Source organism: Petaurus breviceps, unplaced genomic scaffold (assembly GCF_028583685.1).
Source record: "Petaurus breviceps papuanus isolate PSGF00001 unplaced genomic scaffold, PetGlider_PUasm1.0 90407, whole genome shotgun sequence".
Lineage (NCBI taxonomy): Eukaryota > Metazoa > Chordata > Mammalia > Diprotodontia > Petauridae > Petaurus > Petaurus breviceps.
In genome coordinates this window covers 944,551-964,461 of record NW_027187241.1, presented here as the reverse complement: position 1 = coordinate 964,461, position 19,911 = coordinate 944,551, and the positions used below count along the sequence as shown (strand labels likewise).

The 19,911-nt window shown below is 38.7% G+C and overlaps 1 protein-coding gene across 4 annotated transcripts in view; it reads right to left on the bottom strand.

Moving 5' to 3' along the window:
* Positions 1-606: 606 nt before the first annotated feature.
* RMDN2 (regulator of microtubule dynamics 2) overlaps positions 607-19,911 on the bottom strand; it is a 146,172-nt gene continuing 126,867 nt past the window's right edge. For 2 of the 4 annotated variants that reach the window (XM_069108586.1, XM_069108588.1), the window contains one exon: positions 610-1,642. In XM_069108586.1, coding sequence (XP_068964687.1) covers positions 1,556-1,642 — 87 coding nt within the window. In that variant the 3' untranslated portion in view covers positions 610-1,555. Of the gene's footprint in view, positions 1,643-19,911 lie in introns of all 4 variants that reach the window. The other 2 variants (XM_069108590.1, XM_069108589.1) reach the window with 2 other exon arrangements.

Below are 19,911 nucleotides of genomic sequence, written 5' to 3'. Positions count from 1 at the left end.
GATTACTCCTTCATATTTACCTTTTTATGTTTCTATTGAGTCTTATGTTTGAATGTTAAATTTTCTATTCAGCTCTGGTCTTTTCATCAGGAATGCTTTGAAGTCCTCTATTTAATTAAATACCAATTTTTTTCCTCCTAAAGGATTATACTCAGTTTTGTTGGATAAGTTGTTCTTGGTTGTAATTCGAGCTCCTTTGACCTCCAGAATATCATATTCCAACTTTTCTGCCCCTTTAATGTATAAGCTGTTAAATCTTGTGTTATTCTCACTGTGGATCCAAGATATTTAAATCGTTTCTTTCTGGTTGGTTGCAATATGATTTTTCTTGACCTGGGAGCTCTAGAATTTGGCTATAAAATTTCTGGGAATTTTCATTTTGGGATCTCTTTCTTTCAATTTACCTTCTGGATCTACAATTTCAGGGAAATTTTCCTTTCTAATTTCTTGAAAGATGATATCTAGGATATTTTTTTGGTAGTGGTTTGTCAGTTAGTCCAATAATTCTTAAATTATCTCTCCTCAGTTCATTTTCCAGGTCAGTTGCTTTTCTGATAATTCACATTTTCTTCTATTTTTCATTCTTTCAACTTTGTTTTATTGTTTTTTGAAATCTAATATAGTCATTAGCTTCCACTTGTCCAATTCTAATTTTAAGGAACTAATTTCTTGAGTGAGCATTTGCACCTCTTTTTCCATTTTGCCAATTTAGCTTTTTAAAGGAATTCCTTTCTTCAGTGAATTTTTGTGCCTCCTTTACCATTTGGCTAATTCTGTGCTATTTTTTTTGAGCTTTACTGTTTTCAGCATTTTTTTGTGCCTCTTTTACCAATGTGTTTATTTTTTCCCCATAATTTTCTTGTACTCCTCTCATTTCTTTTTTTCAATTTTTCCTCTACCACTTTATCAAGAGGTGATAGGTAAATTCTTTCAATTTCTATTTTGTCCTCTGGTTCTAGACTATCAGGGAAATTTTGCTTGATAATTTCTTGAAATATGGTGTCTAGGTTCTTTTTTTATCATAACTTTCAGGTAGTCCAATAATTTTTAAATTATCTCTCCTGGATCTAGGTTTTTCCAATGAGATATTTCACATTGCCTTCTATTTTTTTTTTATCTATTTTATAGTATCTTGATTTCTCATAAAGTCATTAGCTTCTAATTGTTCCAATCTAATTTTGAAGGAGTTATTCTCTTAAGTGAATTTTTGAAATTCCTTTTCCATCTGGCAAATTTGGTTTTTTAAGGCATTCTTCTCTTCATTGGATTTTTGGGCCTCTTTTGCCATTTGGGTTAGTCTATTTTTATTTTCTTCAGTGTATTTTTGGGTCTCCTTTAGCAGGCTGTTGACTCACTTTTCATGATTTTCCTGCATCATTCTCATTTCTCTTCCCAATATTTCCTCCACTTCTTGATTTTCAAAATCCTTTTGAGCTCCTCCATGGTCTCTAACAATTTATATTTTTCTTGGAGGCTTTTGATGCAGGAGTTCTGACCTCATTGTCTTCCTCCCACTCCATGCCTTGATCCTTTTTGTCCCCCAAACAGGATTCTATCATCTGGTTTGTGCTTCCTGGGCTTGCTCATATTGCCAGACAATCACTTGACCCTTGAGCTCTTTGCCACAGTAGAACTCTGCTTCCTGAATGGAGAGAGATTTGTCCCAAATCACTGGGGTTTTAGTAGCTGCTGGAGCTTTACTGCTGCCTTACTCTCAATACTAATTTCCTTTATTCCCATGGGTTTTATTATTATCTCTCTAATGACTCTCAAATCTCTATCACTGACTTTTACTCAAAACTCCAGTCCCATATTTTTGTCTGCCTGTTGAATATATACACATTTATGTCTTGCCTGCACTTCAAACTATACATCCAAAATTTAACTCATCATTTTATCCTCCAAACATTCTTCTCCAATGTCTGTATTTCTGTTGATAGTTAAATAACTAGTCTTTCTTAAGTCCAATCTACTCTTCAGCTTGCTATTTAACATCCTTGATCTGATTCCTATCTAATCATGTCACTTTTCTATTTAAAAAAAACCTTCAGTGATGCCTGATTAAATTAAGTATAAGCTCCATATTCTGGCATTTAAGGTAATTTATTTCTTATATGGCCTTATCATGTACAACTTGCCTTCATTTACTTTATATTATGTTAATTCCCATCTCTCTCTCTCTCTCTCCTCCTCCTCCTCTTCCTCCTTCTTTTCTCCTCCTCCTCCTCCTCTTCCTCCTCCTTCTTCTTTCCTGGTTTTTATTCATTCCACTCTCTCAGGCCTGTAATTGACTTTCTGCTTTTCATTTCTAGGGGTTTAAACTTATCCCTTTCCCCTATGACCATAGCCTGGATTTGGCTAACACTGAATTCACTGAAAGATCAAGGATCTCCTTGATCAGATTACTAACTCTACCTACATGTCCCACGTTCTTTTTGATCATAAATCTCCCTACTCCCCCATAATGATTTCCCAGAATTCTACCATTCTTTTAAAACTGAAATAGAGTAAACACAATTCCTGCCAAGAAAAGAGGGTTTGTACTGTTGTAGCTAGTCAGTCGACAAACATTTGTTAAAAACTTACCATGTGCCAGACACTGTATTAAATACTGGGGATAAAAAAAGACCAAAACAAGGTCCCTGCCCTCAAGAAGTATGCCTGCTAATGAGAGAGAATCTGTAAATAACAATATGTCAATAGAAGATATACACAGAGTAGATGATTGTCTCTAAATTTTGTATTTTTTTCCAAAGACTAGCACAGTACTCAGGATATAGCCAGTACTTAATACCTATTGACTGATCAATCACCTTTGCATACTATACATGAATTATCAGTGTCAAAATAATTAAAATACAATAAGATATATTTTAATACTGTACTATATAAGCTAACTCAGTATTCCCTTGGTGATTCAGAAAACCATCTAGGAGGAACGTGAGATGTCTCATGATCATCCTTCTGAACATCAAGTCCTTTTGTGCTGGAGGTACATCAAAGGGATCCTTCAGGGAACACTGCAGTGAATGGAATGTCAGATAAGACATAAAACAATTGTTTGATGCAAAGAAGGAGGATGTGAGTTCCTGTCATGTGATACCTTATATCTGGCACCCATCCATCTCCTTTCCCATCACCAACCCTAGAATAATGCTGGGAAAGACACAGACTCAGTCAGAGACAGAGCTTGCCACCTTACCACAGACTAACCAACAGTAGAGACAGGCAAGTTATGCCCAGAAGGAGGAGTCTGTACAGCCTGGGCTGAGCTGCCCTGGACTGCGTTCAAGATACTGAATGTTATTAGATGAAAAGATGCTCATTCTGGCAGATAACATAATACAAGTCAGCATCTCTACAAAATCACAAGCCAAGAGGGTGAGGGAATCATCATAGCATCATGAAAGCACCATCATAAAGTCCTGTTGCTGTACTTTGGCCCAGTGCTGATTTACTGTTTTGTCCCACTGCCTGAAGCCTTCTCTGGGGGAAGAATTAAAACAAGCAAGAAACCTTGGTGTTCTTTCTAGTTTGAGCAAAGAAGAAGGAAAAAAATAACCAAGAGAGGGTAAAGATGCAAACTGACAAATATTTTTTATGATGCATGAATTTATAGGATGTCTGGTTTTCAATAAATTTTTATTGAAGCCGGACATGTGTTCTTTGTAAATGACATGCATTGCTATAAACTAAAACAATATGATGATTTATCCCATAAAAGATAATGAGCCCTTTGTTAATTGAGGTTTGTTTTTATGCTGTCAACAAGGGAAAAAATGAGACTCATGAAATCCTGGAGATAGAAAAGAGTGAGTTCCAATGAAGTCTTTCCTTTAAAAAAAAGTCATGATTTTGATTCTGATTGAATTTTTGATGAAGTTTAACTATTTGTTCTCCTATTGTATGTGCATTTTGCAGAGGTTTGATTCAATGTAATGAATCAATTTGTCTAATACCCTTATGTCCAGTCTCGTACTAGGCACTATAGGAAACAGAAAAGGAGTGCAAGGTATGACTCCTGACCTCCATATTTATGACCTCACTGGGAAGCCAAAACCTTACCATATGTGGCAGAGACCAACAAAAAAAATGGATTATTGTATCAAGATTGGTGATATAGACAACTGAAGAGGGAGCTACATCGTCGTTTGGAGCTTAGTGAAGACAGATTCCCTTTGGTGATAGGAGAAGCAAGGATATTGGCCAAAGGAGATACATAACTGGGGGCTAGATTGCTCTGTGGCCAAAACACTGAAATCAGAGGCAGGAAGACCTGAGAGACTTTGAGAAAGTCACTCTCTTACCCTCAATTTCCTCATCTGTAAAATGGAAACCTCATAGGATTTCTGCTCAAATCACACACACACACACACACACACACGTATGTATGTATAGTATATATGTGTATATATACTATGTATGCATATATACTACATATAGTATATATACATATGTGTATATACATACATATATATATACATAAATATATCTTTAAAACCTTAAAGTCTGGATAAATGATCACTACTTACTGAAACAAAGGATTAAAGGCATATATATTAATATACATATGCATGTATGTGTGTGTATATAGCCAGAAGTCCACCATCAGTGGTGATTGTCAAAACTATTTTTAATAATTTTTGTTGATTTTTGAGAATCAGAACAATTATAGAATCTTTTGAGAGTATTTCAAACGTCCCTGAAGTCACAGTTTCTGAGATGTAAGGGACCTCATGAGTCATTGATTTCAGCTTGTCCTCCAAGAGAAAGCCTCTTTCAAGTATTTTTTATGGGTAAGCCTCTGTCCTTTCCTTAAAGATCTCCAGTAAGGAAGAAGCTATTACATCTTGAAGTTCATGAAGCTTTTGGACAGATCTTCCATCCATTGAGCTTAAATCTGCTTTTTTCTAACTTTCACCTGGCACTTAGTTCTGCTCTTTTGGACCAAGCAGAGTAAATCTAACTCCTCTTTCACATGAGAGTCTTTCAGATTCTTGAAGACAGGCACCTGGGCTCCAGGAAATCCCTCTACAAGACTCAACATCCCCTTTTCACAGGTCCAGTCCTCATATGTCATGATCACAAGTCTCTTCACCATGCTGGTAGGCTCCTCTAGTCATATTGTAGCTTGTCAATAGCCTTCTTAAAAGGTACTAAATGTGGTCTTATCAGGGAAGGGTAGAATGAAGATATCATTTCCATAATTATGGAGTTTAAAAGAGTCCAGAGGAAGAATAAGTAGTATTCCAAGGCCTAATGTTCCTTAGGAAAATTGGCCTGAGAATGATGCAAAACTCTCAAGAATGATTCTGAAGACAGAATCAGAAACAATTTCAGTAAAGAGGAAGAAAACAGCAACTGTCTAAATAGACCAATATGAATTCACTGAGAACCATCAGCCAACTTAGATTTTTAGAAAAACATATAGAAGAGACCAGGCAAGATGGAAAAGTAGGAAGAAACAGTTCAGTCCAGCTCATCCCTCAATGACTCCAACAATGATCTAAAAAGAACATCAGATGGGTTAGTGAATGGGAAATTGAAGGAAAACCTATAGCTGATTATCTTTCCAGCCCAAGATCACAAATTTAGCCTTCACATAAGGGTCCAGGTCAGAATCTGTGGAACAGGGGGAAGCTAATATCACAGACTTAGTACCCAGAGCTCTGAAGTAGGCCAGCAGTGCAAGGATGCCTAGAGCTAATCAAAGACTCAGTCCCAGGCTCTTGGTGGGGAGGAGAAGTAGGGAGCAAAAGTAGAAGCCTATACCAATGAGAAAGGAGTGGTGAATGTAGGTGTCACTTTAAGTGATGCAGAGTGAAGTGAGCAAGATGAGAACAATTTCTACTATGACAACAACATTGCAAGAATAGGCAATTTTGAAAGGCTTAAGAACTCTGATAAATGCAATGATAAATTATGATTCCATAAGACCAGTGATTTAGAATTTTGCCACCCCCCCCCCCATCCCCTACTCCTGACAGAGAGGTGATGGATCAGAGATGCAGAGTGATACAAACAGTTTTGGACGTGGCCAACGTGGGAATTTGTTTAGCTAGACTGTGTGTTAGCAGGGATTTTGTTTTTCTTTTTCTTCTGCCAGTGGTGATGGGAGGGGTGGAAGACTGAAGGCAGATGCTTGTAATTGAAAATGAAAATGAAATTTAATCTAAAAAGAAACACATTAAAAAAAAAAGAAAAACAAGAAAGAGAGAACGAATAAAAAAGAGTGCTCCCTAGGGTGTTGTAAGAACAGTGTTAGAAATGCTCAGGCTCCAAATGAGCTGAGGCTGGAGCAGAATGCTGAGGACAATAAGCAGGCTTGTTTGACTCTGTTGAGGGCAAAAGGAAGATCCCAGAGAACCTGACAACTACTTGGTTTGGATTTTTCTCCCTCAGCTCATTCTGAATTTCAGCACTCCCAACACTATCCTTTTTTTTTTTTAGAGGGCAATTGGAGTTAAGTAACTTGCCCAAGGTTACATGACTAGTTTTTTTGTGTGGGTTTTAAGGGTCTGAGGCAGGAACCGAACTTGGGTTCTCCTGACTCCATGGCTGGGGCTTTACTCACTGCGCCACCTACCCACCCCATTCCAGCACTATTCTTACCAGACTCTGAACACTTTTTAAAAATTCATCTTCTTTTCTCTGTTTTTCTTTTTTTATGTGTTTCATGATATATAAAATTTTCTTTTCATTTTTAATTAACAACAGATGATGGAGAAAAAGCAGAACTTAATTCTTATTTTTCTTCTGGATTTTTTTTTGTTTAGCTAAAAAGGATAACCTTTAGACCAGGACCTAGAACTAGCTAGATCTAACAGAGTTAAAAACCAAAAGTAAAAGAATAATCAGCTTCCTGCAATCAATCAAAAAAGAACACATTTATTAAATATTTACTATTGTGCCAGGCACTATACTACTAGGTGCTAGGGATACAAGAGAAAAAGGAAGACAGTCCCTGCCCTTAGGGAACTTACAGTCTCCTAGGAAGAGAGAAGGACATATATAGGAGGGATGGTCAGGGAAGGGAGCAGTTAGTTGAAGCAATTAGGAGACAGGATTGTAAGTAGAACAATAAAGCAATAAATGGAGTGTTTGGGGTGGGAGTGGTATATAGATAGGTGTCAAAGTGGATGGCAAGAAGCCTATGCTTTGTAGCCTTTGGTGTCCTGGTGAAGGGCTGGTGGGGAAGTGAAACGTGGGTCTGGGACTGGCTAGTTATCATGGGTTGAGGTGAGTTTTCATCTACCCACAAATCAGGGCAGAATCCCAAAGGTGAGTGAATTAAATTCCTAGGGGTAGGGTGTAAAGTTTAACAGTGATCAAATACAGGTAAAAAGTAAAGTCTGACAGTTGGATGAAAAGAAAAATTAAGTACATAAGTGTGTCTAGACAACACTTTGAAAGAAAGAGATCCTAGGGTTTTTGTGGATTACAATTCAATACAATTCAGCTTGGTAAGAAAAGGAGAAAGGCATGCTAGTGGGGTTTTCATTGCACTGCCAATTGTAAGTAAGGGTTTCATGGAAGAAAGGTAAATTTTGGAAACAGAAATAAATATCTCAGAACAGAGTCTGGATGTCTAGGTCACAGCTTAAAATTTTTGAATGGTCACCTTTTGGCCAGAGATGGCACACACTCCCAAAATGGCTCCTAAGAACTGGCCCCTTCTGCTTCATCCTTCTCAATCCCCACCATTTCCAACCCAACCACCAATTCCTCCTCTGGACCTCTTGGGTCCAGAATAGAGGCTCTTTTATAGGCTCCTCTGACTTTTGAAGGATGAAATTGTCATTAAAGCAAATCAAGAAGATGAAGAGTAGATAGAGCTGCTCAGCTCTCCATTATTTCTGTTTACTTTGCCAGAAATGATAATATTTGGACTAGAAAAGGTGGGACAAATGTGGTTAAGCAGAGTTGTATTTAATATAACTAGGGTAATAGTAAGAGAGAATCTGGAGAGGAACAGTGCATAGCAGTAGTAGAAAGGATGGTTTAGAAACAGTACAAGGTAATCCCAGTAAGAGGTGCTAGGTGGTGAGTAGGTAGAGCACTGGCCCTGGAGTTGGGAGGACCTGAGTTCAAATTCAGCTTCAGATACTTGACGCTTACTAGCTGTGTGACCTTGGGCAAGTCACTTAAGCCTAATTGCTTCGCAAAAAAAGAAGAAAAGGAAGGAAAGAAGAAAAAGAAAGAAAGAAAGAAAGAAAGAAAGAAAGAAAGAAAGAAAGAAAGAAAGAAAGAAAGAAAGAAAGAAAGAAAGAAAGAAAGAAAGAAAGAAAGAGATACTGTACACAGTATTCCTGTTCAGAGGTGGTTTCTTCTTAATAGTCACAGAATCAAAACTATCAAAACTTTGGAGCTGGCCTCAAAGGTCTTGTCTAAATCCAACCCTCTCACCTTACAGATGAGGATTCTGAGACCCAGAAACCTTACCCAAATTCACCTGAAGTACAAATCCAGTGTTCTTTCCACTGTGCCAATTTCTGAAATTCTATGAAAGTCCTAAAGGTGCCAGGTTATTTTACCTTTGAGAAGAACCTGGAAATCCCAGACCTGGTATGGGTTGCTCAGTGCTGTCCTCTAGAACTGGCCTTTCCTACAGGGATCTATCCCATCTCTGGCCAACATTTCTAGCACATTCTAGGAATGTTGTTGGCACAAGATCTTTAGGTGGAGTGGGAGAGAGGCAGTCATTTCATGGTGGCATTTTCTACCTTAAATTTGTCCTTTCTTGTGGGTAAGGGTGCAAGGGGGCACCATGTATTTCAAAAAGCCTTGGAAGAATAAATATTCCTTGATGACACTTTTCTTGAACCTGGGAAGAAATAACAGGCAAGTATAAAACTGAGGGAGGAAGTTATAAATTCAGTGGGATTTTGCTTCTCAAATTTTAGTGTCAGTGATAAAACAATGATTTTCCTATGCACTGTGTTAAGTAGTTATCCTAGACTTACCTTGGCTGAAGCAGTCAAATGGGGCCCTCATAAGAGATATTATTCCAGCCTCTTCCTTAGAAATAGGTTGGGCATGAACCCAATAGTCATCAGTCAGCTCTAAGTGATTTAAACACATTAGTAGGGACTTCTGTTGGACATGGGGCAGGGGTGGGGAGTCGTGTAATGGATTGTCAGAAGGGAACCAGGAGGTACTTAAGAACTCACTGGCTACTCTTAAAAAATTATTCTGAACCTGCTCAACACAAAATTAAATGAGCATTTCCACCTACAAAGTGGTAGAAACAAGATTGTGCATGAATCTGAGAATCATCTTAAGTACAACTGGCTTTTCTCTTGTAAGTAGAGAATAGTTTCAGTGTGCAACCTTCCAAGATGCCTTGCTTGTTTATTTCCTTCTCTCTGTCTTCTCTTTTGTGTATCTTTTAAAATTCTTCAGTGACTTTTTTCCCCCTTTGTCCTCTTACTTCTGGACAACTTATCACTTGTCCCTCTCATCCCCCCTCCAAAACTGGAAAAACAAAATCAACCTTCTCAAAATAAATGTGCATAGTCGAGTAAAACATTCCCACATTGGCCATATCTGAAAATATGTCTTTTTCTGTACCTCTACTCTATCATCACTGTCAAGAGGTGAGCAGTATGCTTCTGAAGTTATTCTTTCAATTTTTCATTTAGTCTTTTGGGTACTCTAAATAGACCAGGGGTGGAGAACCTGTGGCCTTGAATCCAAACGTTTGGATTCTGTCAAAGGGCTGCACTTGAGGACCTAGAGGGCCACATGTGGCCTTGAGGCTACAGGTACCCCTGAACTAGATGACCATCACTCTGTGAAATGCAATAATTTTGTTTCTTCTTTTGACTGTGTTTATTCCCTCTGCAACGTAGCTTCACATTTAATGGTTGCGATGGTATGCTCCATTGGGCAGAAGGCTTATGTGACTCCTTTGTAGTGAATAGAAGTTGAATGCCAGGGGTAGAGGGACACAGGGAACAGGCAGGCTACACAATCCTTCTTCCATTTTCTCTTTTCTTCTCATTCCTGGCCTTATAAAATGGGGTTTTTGTGAATCTAGGGATGGATGTTAAGTATAACACATTCTGGTCCTTATTTTTCTCTCCAATTTATTGCTTCAGTTGGCTAAAACTTGGTAGATGCAAGTGCTATAGAGGATGGCCCATTGTTTTCTCTATCACTTTCATCCCAGGGGCTGTTCCCTGTACTGATCACCTATTAAATCTATTATATGGCATCCAGGCCAGTACTATATCCTCAAATGCTCATTACACATAAAACAATCAGGATAACAAGCAAACATCTATCTGTGTAAGCTGTAAAATTTCTGAACATAAGTGGAAGAAATTATTCAGATTAGTTTAGACAACAGAATACTCAATGGTAAATGGGCAGTTCAGCTAAGGAGCACGATGAAATCTCAGCTCAACTGAGGAAAGAATATTCTCACCCAAGTAGTTGTAATAGCAAGCACCTTAGCATTCCCAGGATGGCCTGCTAGCACAGGTTCCTTGACCTGCTTTATAAATGAAACAGTTTTAAAGGGGTTAAACAATCCTACTTTAATTACAGAGAAAGAAGGGAGTACAGAAAATACAAGCAGAGAAATGAGCACAAAGACGAACAGACAGGGCTCCAGCTGTCTGAACATAGCAATACTGCTATACACTTTACACATATCACTAGATCAAGGGAGCACAGACATCTAAGTAGTCAGGGAGCTCTTAACATATGGCTACTCAGAGTCTTGACCACAAAATCAAAAGATGCTTCTTATGAGCAAACCCCCAAAGTAAAACACCAGCCTCCCAGAATATATAGCAAAGACTTGTCTCCTAATTGGCTCAAAGCCAAAAGGCATGAAACCTACTTGACTCAGCACAGCTGTGAATTATCAGGGTTCAAAGGCGATTAATTCTTCAGATGTTTACAATTTAGCCTGAATCTGGGAAACTGAACTCCAAAAAGAAAAATAACAGAAATCCTACCTTGCTTGCACTTATAGGAGACATCAGGGGACACTGGGACCAGCTTTCCCTACATGCCTGCAGCTTTGGGGAGAGCTGCCATTTGCTATTCCAAAATTCAACCCTTTTCTTTCCCTTTTCAGTCTTTTGATTAAACCAAAGTCACATCTCCCTGCTGGGTGGTGCATGCAGGGCCATGGGTTCAGAGGTCTTCTCAGTTAATCTAGAGCAAGAGTGGGCAACCTATGGCCTCAAGGCCACATGTGGCCTCCAGATTGGATTCAAAGGGCCCCAAGTTCCCTATCCCTGATAGAGTCATATCTCCTTTCACATATGCAAGCCTTTGGGAAACTACCCAGGCAAATTTCAGGGTTGGGGGTGGAGTGGGGTGTCATTTCCTTTTTTTTTTTTTTTTACCTCATTGCTGTAGCTAGCATTTCTAGAACTATTATCAAATAATCATGTTGATAATGGAAATCCTGTTTTTCTCCCCTTTTCCCCCCTATCCTCTAGAAAGGATTCTAATTTATTTTCATCATATATAATACTGGCTCCTAATTTCGAATAGATACTATTTACCACATTAAAGAAAGATCTATTTATTCCTCAATCTTTTTAGTGGTTTTTAAGAGAAATGAGTACTGAAATTTTCAAAAGCTTTCAAAACATATATTAATATAATCACATGGTTTTGTTATTAATATGGTCTATTATGTTTATAGTTTTCTTTATCTTTAATCAACCTGGCATTCCTGGTATAAATCCAACCTGCTGAGAGCAAATAAATTTTTAACTATGTTGCTGTAGACTATTTGCTAATTTTTCATGTCAATATTCACTAGATATTGGTTTATACCTTTCTGTCTTGGCTCTGTCTCTTCATGGTTTTGGTAACCAAGAACAAATTTGTATCATAGAAGGGATTTAGAAGTATCTCCTTTTCCCATAAAAAAAATAGTTTATGTAATATTGGAATCAATTGTCTTTTGGATGTTCAATAAAATTAACTTGTGAATCTATCTTGCCCCATTTTTTTTCTTGTGAAGTTTGTTTCTAGCTCATGTAATTTCTTTTCCTGAAGTTATTATTGAAATTTTCTATTTCTCATTCTATAAACCTGGATGTTTTGTTTTTGAGAATAGTCACAAAAAATACTCAAAATCTTATAAAAGTGAATGTTGAAAACTATCTTTACATGTAATTGGGAAAAAATACTATTAAGATGAAAAGAAATCAGCAAACATAAAAAAAGGAACAAGATTGTAAGCTCCTTGAGGGACTGTTTTTTGCCTCTTTTTTGGATCCACGTTTGGCACATAATTAATAAATGCTTATTGACTGAAAAAAAAGAGAATAGTCTTGATGAAATATAAATTTCATCTAAGTTACCAGTTTTATAAGTGAGCCAGAGAGTTTCTAATTTCCTTGATTGCATCTTCAATCACTGTGAATTCTCCTTTTTTCTTTTTGATACTGGCAATTTGAGTTTTCTCCCTGGAACCATACTGAGGTTTTTTTCCTCCACCTTTACCCCATTCTCTCTTTAAGCTATTACAAAATCATATTAGGACAGTATTTTAATCTGAAATATTTGGCCTAATTTGAAGGAGACACCCTTACAGACCTTTCTTTTAACTATAAAATTCAAAATAATACCTTGCATTGAAAAGTATTTTTACTCCATTATTACTGAAGGCCTAAAAGCAAAAAGTCTAAAAGCAAAGGTCTGATTAGTTTGGGAAGGAATCTTCCCTGGGGTGATCAGGCTAATCAGTAACACAAGGGGAGAAAGACAATATCCTTTGACACCAGAATTCCGCTGCTAGGGAGGTAATTGACAAGGAAAAAGGCTCCACACACCCCAAAACCTCCAAGCAAAAAGAGGTAGATGTATGCGATGGAGTATTACTGTTGTTGTTCAGTCATTTTTCAGTCATGTCTGGCTCTTTATGACCTCAGCTGAGGTTTTATTGGGAGAGATACCAGAGTGATTTACCATTTTCTTCTACAGCTCATTTTTCAGATGAGGAAACTGAGGCAAACAGGATGAACTGACATGCCCAGGGTCACACAGCTAGTAAGAGTCTGAGGCCAGATTGAAGCTCAGGAACATGTATCTTCCTGCCTTCAGGCCAGGAGCTCTATCCACTGTGCCACCTAAATGCCCAGGACATGCCTGAACACCAAAAATTTTATGATCAAGTTGAATGACTGTATAAATTGTGCGTTATTGGAATGGATATAGTCCTAAAAATCACTGTAAAAATAAAAGTTTTCTAAGCCATTTCCTATTTCCCATTGACTTAATATTTCAGAGAAACTATACCTTCATCTTAGTTTGATTTTGTGTACTTATCAGGGGCCTTTTGCCATGGAGTGTTTTTTCCCACCTTGTTCTGGGATTTCATTTGTGGAGCTAATTTTCAGTGTGTAAGCTCCTTCCACAGATGAGATCTGCTGGCAATTTTTGTTATTAAAGAGTAGTCTGGGATACCGCTGGGGTAAATGATTTGCATGGCTATACATCCAGCATATGTCACAGGCAACACTTTCTGAGTCCAAGGTCAAACCTCTACGGACTTAGTCCCGTCATTAATGAGCTGCTGACTATTTACTCACACAACTCTCTCTTCCCCTCCTGGTATTTTTCATCTTACAAGGGAGGAAGGAGAGATCCATTGACGTTAACAGTCTTGGTTCTGTCACTGCCAGTAAGCTTGCTTCTAATTTCCCAGAATTACTCCCTGAAATGGAAATGCAAATTTAAAGATCTTCCCTGCCCTTAGGCCCTTTGATAGGCTTAAGAGACTCTGAGAACCTTCCTTGATTTGAAAATATATTCTGCTTCCTAATAGGCTGAATGTGGTCACATGGAGCCTGTGGCTGGAGGCTTGGTTTTCAGGAATGCCCACACCTTGATGCTGTGTGATTGGGCAGTGGGTCAAGAGGGTGGTTACATTCTCTGACCCAGGAGAAGGCTATGTAATCCCTGATGTGAGGCTTTGTTTTGGGGCTCACTTTGAGAAGTGTTCTGTGATTTGATCAGATGAGACTCTGGCAAGCCGTTGTTGAGAGCCCCCCTGGCTTTGAAAAACCCAGATGTTGATTTGGTATGGATGTAATGGTTGGACAGTTTGGAAACCTGTCTACTTGATCTGTTTCTCTGTCTTGATAATTCTGTCTGTATATTCTGAAGTTCGGGGTGCTGACCTCTTTCCCCTGAACTAGGTAAATGATACATATTTGACTGATTAAAGTAAGCTTGTTAGCCCATTTTGAGTTGCTTTCCTTTAACAAAGCAGATCTAAGAACCTGTGTTGGCAGCCACCCTGGGGATGCTTGGGGTGCTTGCTGCTATACTCCCATAGCACTCATTTCCAGCTCATTGCATACAGCCCCTTCTCCACCTTGTTACCACCATCATCTGCTGTTTTCTTGGATCTATTTCCATTTTCACTATGATTTGGGTTTGTCTCTCCATCCTATCTGTGGTAATTTCAGTATTGCCCTATAAGTTCCTTAGGGGAAAGGGCCATGATAAAGAAGGGGAAAAGAGGTATCCCCTATAACAACCAGCACAGTGGTTCTCACAAAGTGCCCTGTACACAGCTCCACGCATGTGACATGTTCCATGACAGCTGAGTAGTGCCCTGGATCCTAGCAGAGGGCAATGTGTTTTCCTCAGTTTAGGCCTGCATGGACCATGCTGAGCTCACCCTCAGACTCCAGAGAAAGAAGAGTACAGAAGATTTCTCACTTGAAATGCTCTGCTCCTTAGCTTCACAGCATCCACTGTGAGTGATTTTATGTTGAGACAATAGAATTTCAATTAAACTCAACAAAATTATTTCTTTTATTAGTTTGATTTTATTTCTTTTTCTTTCTTTTTTGGAGAAAAACTCTGAAGAATATTTCAGTCCTGATTAGTCAATAGGAAAAAGAACATCAAATATACAAAGAGAACATTGTTAGAAATAATTTGGTATTAATATTACAGATCTCATGGACTCTTCCAATACCATGATTAGCTTTGTGACTCTGCCAGTCATGGAATGCATTTAGAAAACACATTTCTTCACCACTAGGATGGAAAAATCACCCTCTAAATTTAAATCATACTCCCCAAATCAAAACAGAAATACATAATGTGATATTAAAGACTGCACAGTTAGCCACTTGAATTTTCATCATTTGTATTTTAAAGTTGTTGCATTTGGTTTGCTGAAGTAAAATCTCCTATTTTTAAATCTACTTTAAAGCAAGGATTATATTTTCCAACTCCTTCTGGGACTCATGATCCTAAAAAAAATACAAACACGTAATGAGATTTCACATGTTTCTCTTAAGATATGTTTTTCTTTCCTTCCCTAGAAATAGTTTTTCACTTCTTCCTCTTAAGGATGGAGTAGGGTAGATTTCTTAGTAGCAGTTATTACAAAGAGCAAATGTAACAAGGTTGGATAGGAACTAGATATGGTTCCTGTCTATGAAAATTTGGATAAGCTCAAGAAGTGTTGCAGAAAGCTTCTCCCATGTAGCAGACAAACTGGAGGGGTCAAGGAAGTGGGAAGAGGGGACTGAGCAGAGGGTTGTCATATTTCTTGGAAGCTTGCCATGTTGGGATTCTCCCAACACAGGGACATGGTAACTTTTTATGGTGAAGGATGCAGATGTAACAAAATGGCTAGCTTTTATATGTCATTAAGGTCTGAAAAGCACTTTTACATACATTATCTCATTTGGTTGGATAAACTCAAGATCACCTGAGGCTTCTTGCCCAAGCAGATCATCTTTAGGACTAACAATCACACAATTTCTATCATTCCAAGGCAGTACTGACAGAGTGGGTAGCCCTATACACTCTATCAAAGTACCAAGTGCTTCAGGTAAAACTTACTCCTGAAGTCTTAGGTCATACAGGAGCCATGGAGGCTAGGGGAACATCGGGCTTTACAGACCTTCTCATTCAGCCCTCTCATTTTACAGACCATGACAAAGTCTCTGACTTCCCCAAAGCCTCAGAGCAAATATACAGCAGAGTTAGGAGACCTCCAGGGTCCTACTCTATCCACCACAACAAAATACTTCAGGAATCAGTCCCATTGTGAATTTCAGTTCCCTCCTCTGGTAAATGAGGGACTGGATTTCTCAAGAATTCATGTTCCAGCACTAAGATTCTATGGTCATGGTCTTATATCTCTCTTTTCATACCTTACAGATTTAGTCTTTCTTCCTACCATCAATGCTTAGAATATATTCATTAACTACTTCTTCAAAGAATATTAATGCCGGGGCCGCTAGGTGGCACAGTGAATAGAGCACTGGCCCTGGAGTCAGGAGGACCTGAGTTCAAATTTAGCCTCAGACACTTGACACAATTACTAGCTGTGTGACTTTGGGCAAGTCACAATTCCAATTGCCCTCCAAAAAGCAAAAAAAAAAAAAATTAATGACAACAAAAAATTTTCTCTTGGAAAATGGCAGTTAGCTGACATTCTTCACAAATGAGAGACTAAGTAGGAATTTTTACCAATAGGACACTGAAATAATTATTTATCCAGAACTGTTAAATGTACCATATGCACATTTTAAACAGTTTACTAATGAATCAACACTTGGATTTCACTTTATTTCTAATGCCTGAGAAAAATAAAATTATTTCTTTAATGAAATTAAACATGATAAAGATATCAGGCTATTATAGTATCAAGAAAAAGTCAAGATAATAATAGTTTTACTAAGCAATGTCTTTTTTGTACTTGGACTCTGATGTCAGTACCAAGTGAATTATTTTTGACAAATACTCAGAGATTTCAAGTGTCCTTAGAGAGTCTCAACACTGTTCCCAAGATCAAATAATAGGAAGAAATGGCACAGAATAATGACTTCCAAGATCCCCATAGTTTAAAAAATTTATCCCTCTATTATTATGGAAAAATAAGGCCATTATTATGGTAACTGATGTACAACACATTAATATAATTGAGTCAGCCAACAAGAATTTATTAAGAATTGAACACACACAGTTAAATGCTGGGGATGCATAGAAAGGCAAAAACAAGGTCCCTGCCCTCGAGGACTTTGCAGTCCCATGGAGGAGGCAGAATGCACATGAATAGGGACATACTAGATACAGGGAGAGTAAGTGGAGATGATCTGAGAAGGGAAGGCTTTACCGCAGGTGGGGGGGGGGGTGGCTGGGGCATCTCAGAAAAGACTTCCTGCAGAAAGCAGGATTAGAGTTGAGTTTTGAAGGAAGCTAGGGAAGCTAAGGAAGAGGTGAGTAGGCTGAGCATACAAATGCTTGGAGAGCAGAGATGGAGGATTGAGTTGGAGAAACATCAGGTGGGTCAATGCTGCTCCGTCATAGAACACTTGTGGGTGGGGAGCCAAGTGTAAGCAGATCAATAATGACACCTTATATTGACAGCAGATGGCTTTTACATGCATGAACTTAGGTTAGTTCTCTCCCATTAAATCCATCAAAGGTTTAAGTACCTGAGGTATATAAGACAGTGCTAGGAATAAAAAGACACCAAAAAGGCAGCCCTGGTTCTCCAGGAGTTTTAGCTGGTGGTTGAGGCGGTGTGGAAGAGATGGGCTGGGGACGACAGACACACACAAAGGAGGACAAAACTAGTCGTTATTGCTGGCGGCAGCTAGGCGGCACAGTGGACAGAGCACCAGGCCTAGAGTCAGGAAGACCTTAGTTCAAAGCCGGCCTGTGTGACCTTGGGCTAGTCACTTAACTCTGTCTGCCTCACTTTCCTCATCTGTAAAGTGAGCTAGAGAAGGAAGTGGCAAACTGCTCCAGTATCTTTGCAAGAAAAATCCCAAACGAGATCACAAAGAGTAGAACGTGACTGAAACAACTGGATGACAATAACATCATCAAGTGTTATGAGAAATTAAATGTGAAGGGTGGGGGGAAGGAAGAGAGTCTGTGGAGCTGTGGTGTTAGAGAAGGCTTAATGAAGGAAGACTCTTCCCCACCTCCCACAGCTGGGTCTTGAAAGAAGAGAAATATTTCAAGAGAAGGAGATGCGTGAGTGTTGGCCTTCGTGAAGCTGCACACAAATGAAAGAGAGGGCAAGGTGAGACTGGGGGGTCACTTTCATTTGGCTGGAAATGTGAAATAAAGCTGGAAAGTAGGTTAGACACAGAGTGTGAAGGGTTCCCTCAGGGCGACAGGATTCACTGAAAGGTCTGCAGTAAAGCAGGACCTGGGTCAGCCTTGTGCCCCAGGACCATTACTTTGGCATCTAAGTAGAGGACAGAAGGAGAGAGAAGCCTCTGAAGATCAATGATGAGGCTGCTGTAACATTCTGGGTGGGAGACACCGGGGTCCCGAGCACTGTGCACTGAGGCTGCACATGAGCAGAGAGAAGTCTGCATGTACTTGTCTGTGCATGTGTTGGCAGTCTTCTTTCCCTCCAACAGAAGGCAAGCTCCTTGAAGGCAGGTTTTATTTCTTTTATGTTTTTGTCTCTCCAGCTTCTGGCACACTATATGGCACTTACTCCATGCTTGTTGGATTGAGCTGAATTAACTCAAGAAAGATTGTGGAGGGGGAAGAGACAAAACTTGAGTGAAGAGAGGATGGAAGGTGGAAGAGAAAAAATATGTGGTAGTAAAGCTTGCAGTAAACATTCTTCACTTATTGTGGATTCTGTGCCTTCCTTGGTTTCTTTTTCATATTCTGCATCTATAGTAGTCCACAATGACTTTCTCTGCTTCTTTTCCAATGGCAAGTATTACTATGGTGATTTTTTAAAGTATTGTTTTTATTTGCTCCATCTTGAAACATAATTTATTTTATTTTTTTATACATGAACATTTTCTCTGCAGCAATGAGTTTTAATGCTCCTGATGAGGCTAACAGAGCTGTCATTGTTTATTTAGTTAGCATCCTCACACAGCTTTAGACAGAAGAATCCTATTTATTTTAAGAGAAGAATGTTTCCCAGAGCCTCAGGTTATCCACTTGGGGCTGATATGAGGCCATATGACCTGTACATAGGCTGCTATTTCAGAGCCAAGAAATTTAAGCTTCTGAAAGCCCGAGCACTGGATCCCCTGGGCCCCAGGCCTAAAAGAGAGGAAGGAGCACACAGCTGATACTAGATAAGTGATTTCTGTCCTTGGGGGTTTAATGTGTTGGTGAATCTTCTGCATTCTTAGCAACTTTGTAAGAAATGTTGGCACTGAAGAAAAAGCAGTCTTTACCCTCTGGGCTTATCCCTTTTTCCTTTGCCTTAACTTATTTATGTTCATGTCTTACAACTCCTTTCCCTCCTTTCCCATATTGAGGACAGAGAGTGAATCATAGTGATTTCTGAAATCCCTTCCCTTGTGCTTGTTGAACTGAATTTGTTTAGGGGTCTCCACAGCAATGGATCCTGAATAGATCTGAATAAACCCTCCACCTAGGATCATATGGATTTAGAACTAGAAGGGTCCTTAAGAGGTCATTCAGTCCACCTCCCTGTCTCCCCAGTTTACAGAAGATATATATTTCCTTCTATATATTCTGTATGTTTCAAGTACATATTGTTCCCTCTTAGAATATAAGTTCCTTGAGGGAAGGAACTGCTTTCCATTTTTCTTCGTATCCTTAGTGCTTAGCATAGAACCTGGCATAGAGTAAACTCTTAATAAAATAATATTTGTTGATTAATTAATTAAACCCCAGAATTTTATACGATTTTCTCAATCAGATACACAATCTGGCCTAACAATCTATAGCCAGTTCTTGCTTAATATGTATACAGTTAAAACCTAAGTGGATGAAATTTTTATTAACCACACTATGACAAGTAATTGGATAGGCAGTTGAGTTAGAACATCGAGGCCTCTATCTGGATTGGCACTATAGATACAAGTGAAATATGTCTAGAATTGAATAGAAATAGAAAAGGAGGTTGATTTGCATTTTGGAAATTGTACAATGCTTTCAATGATCCCA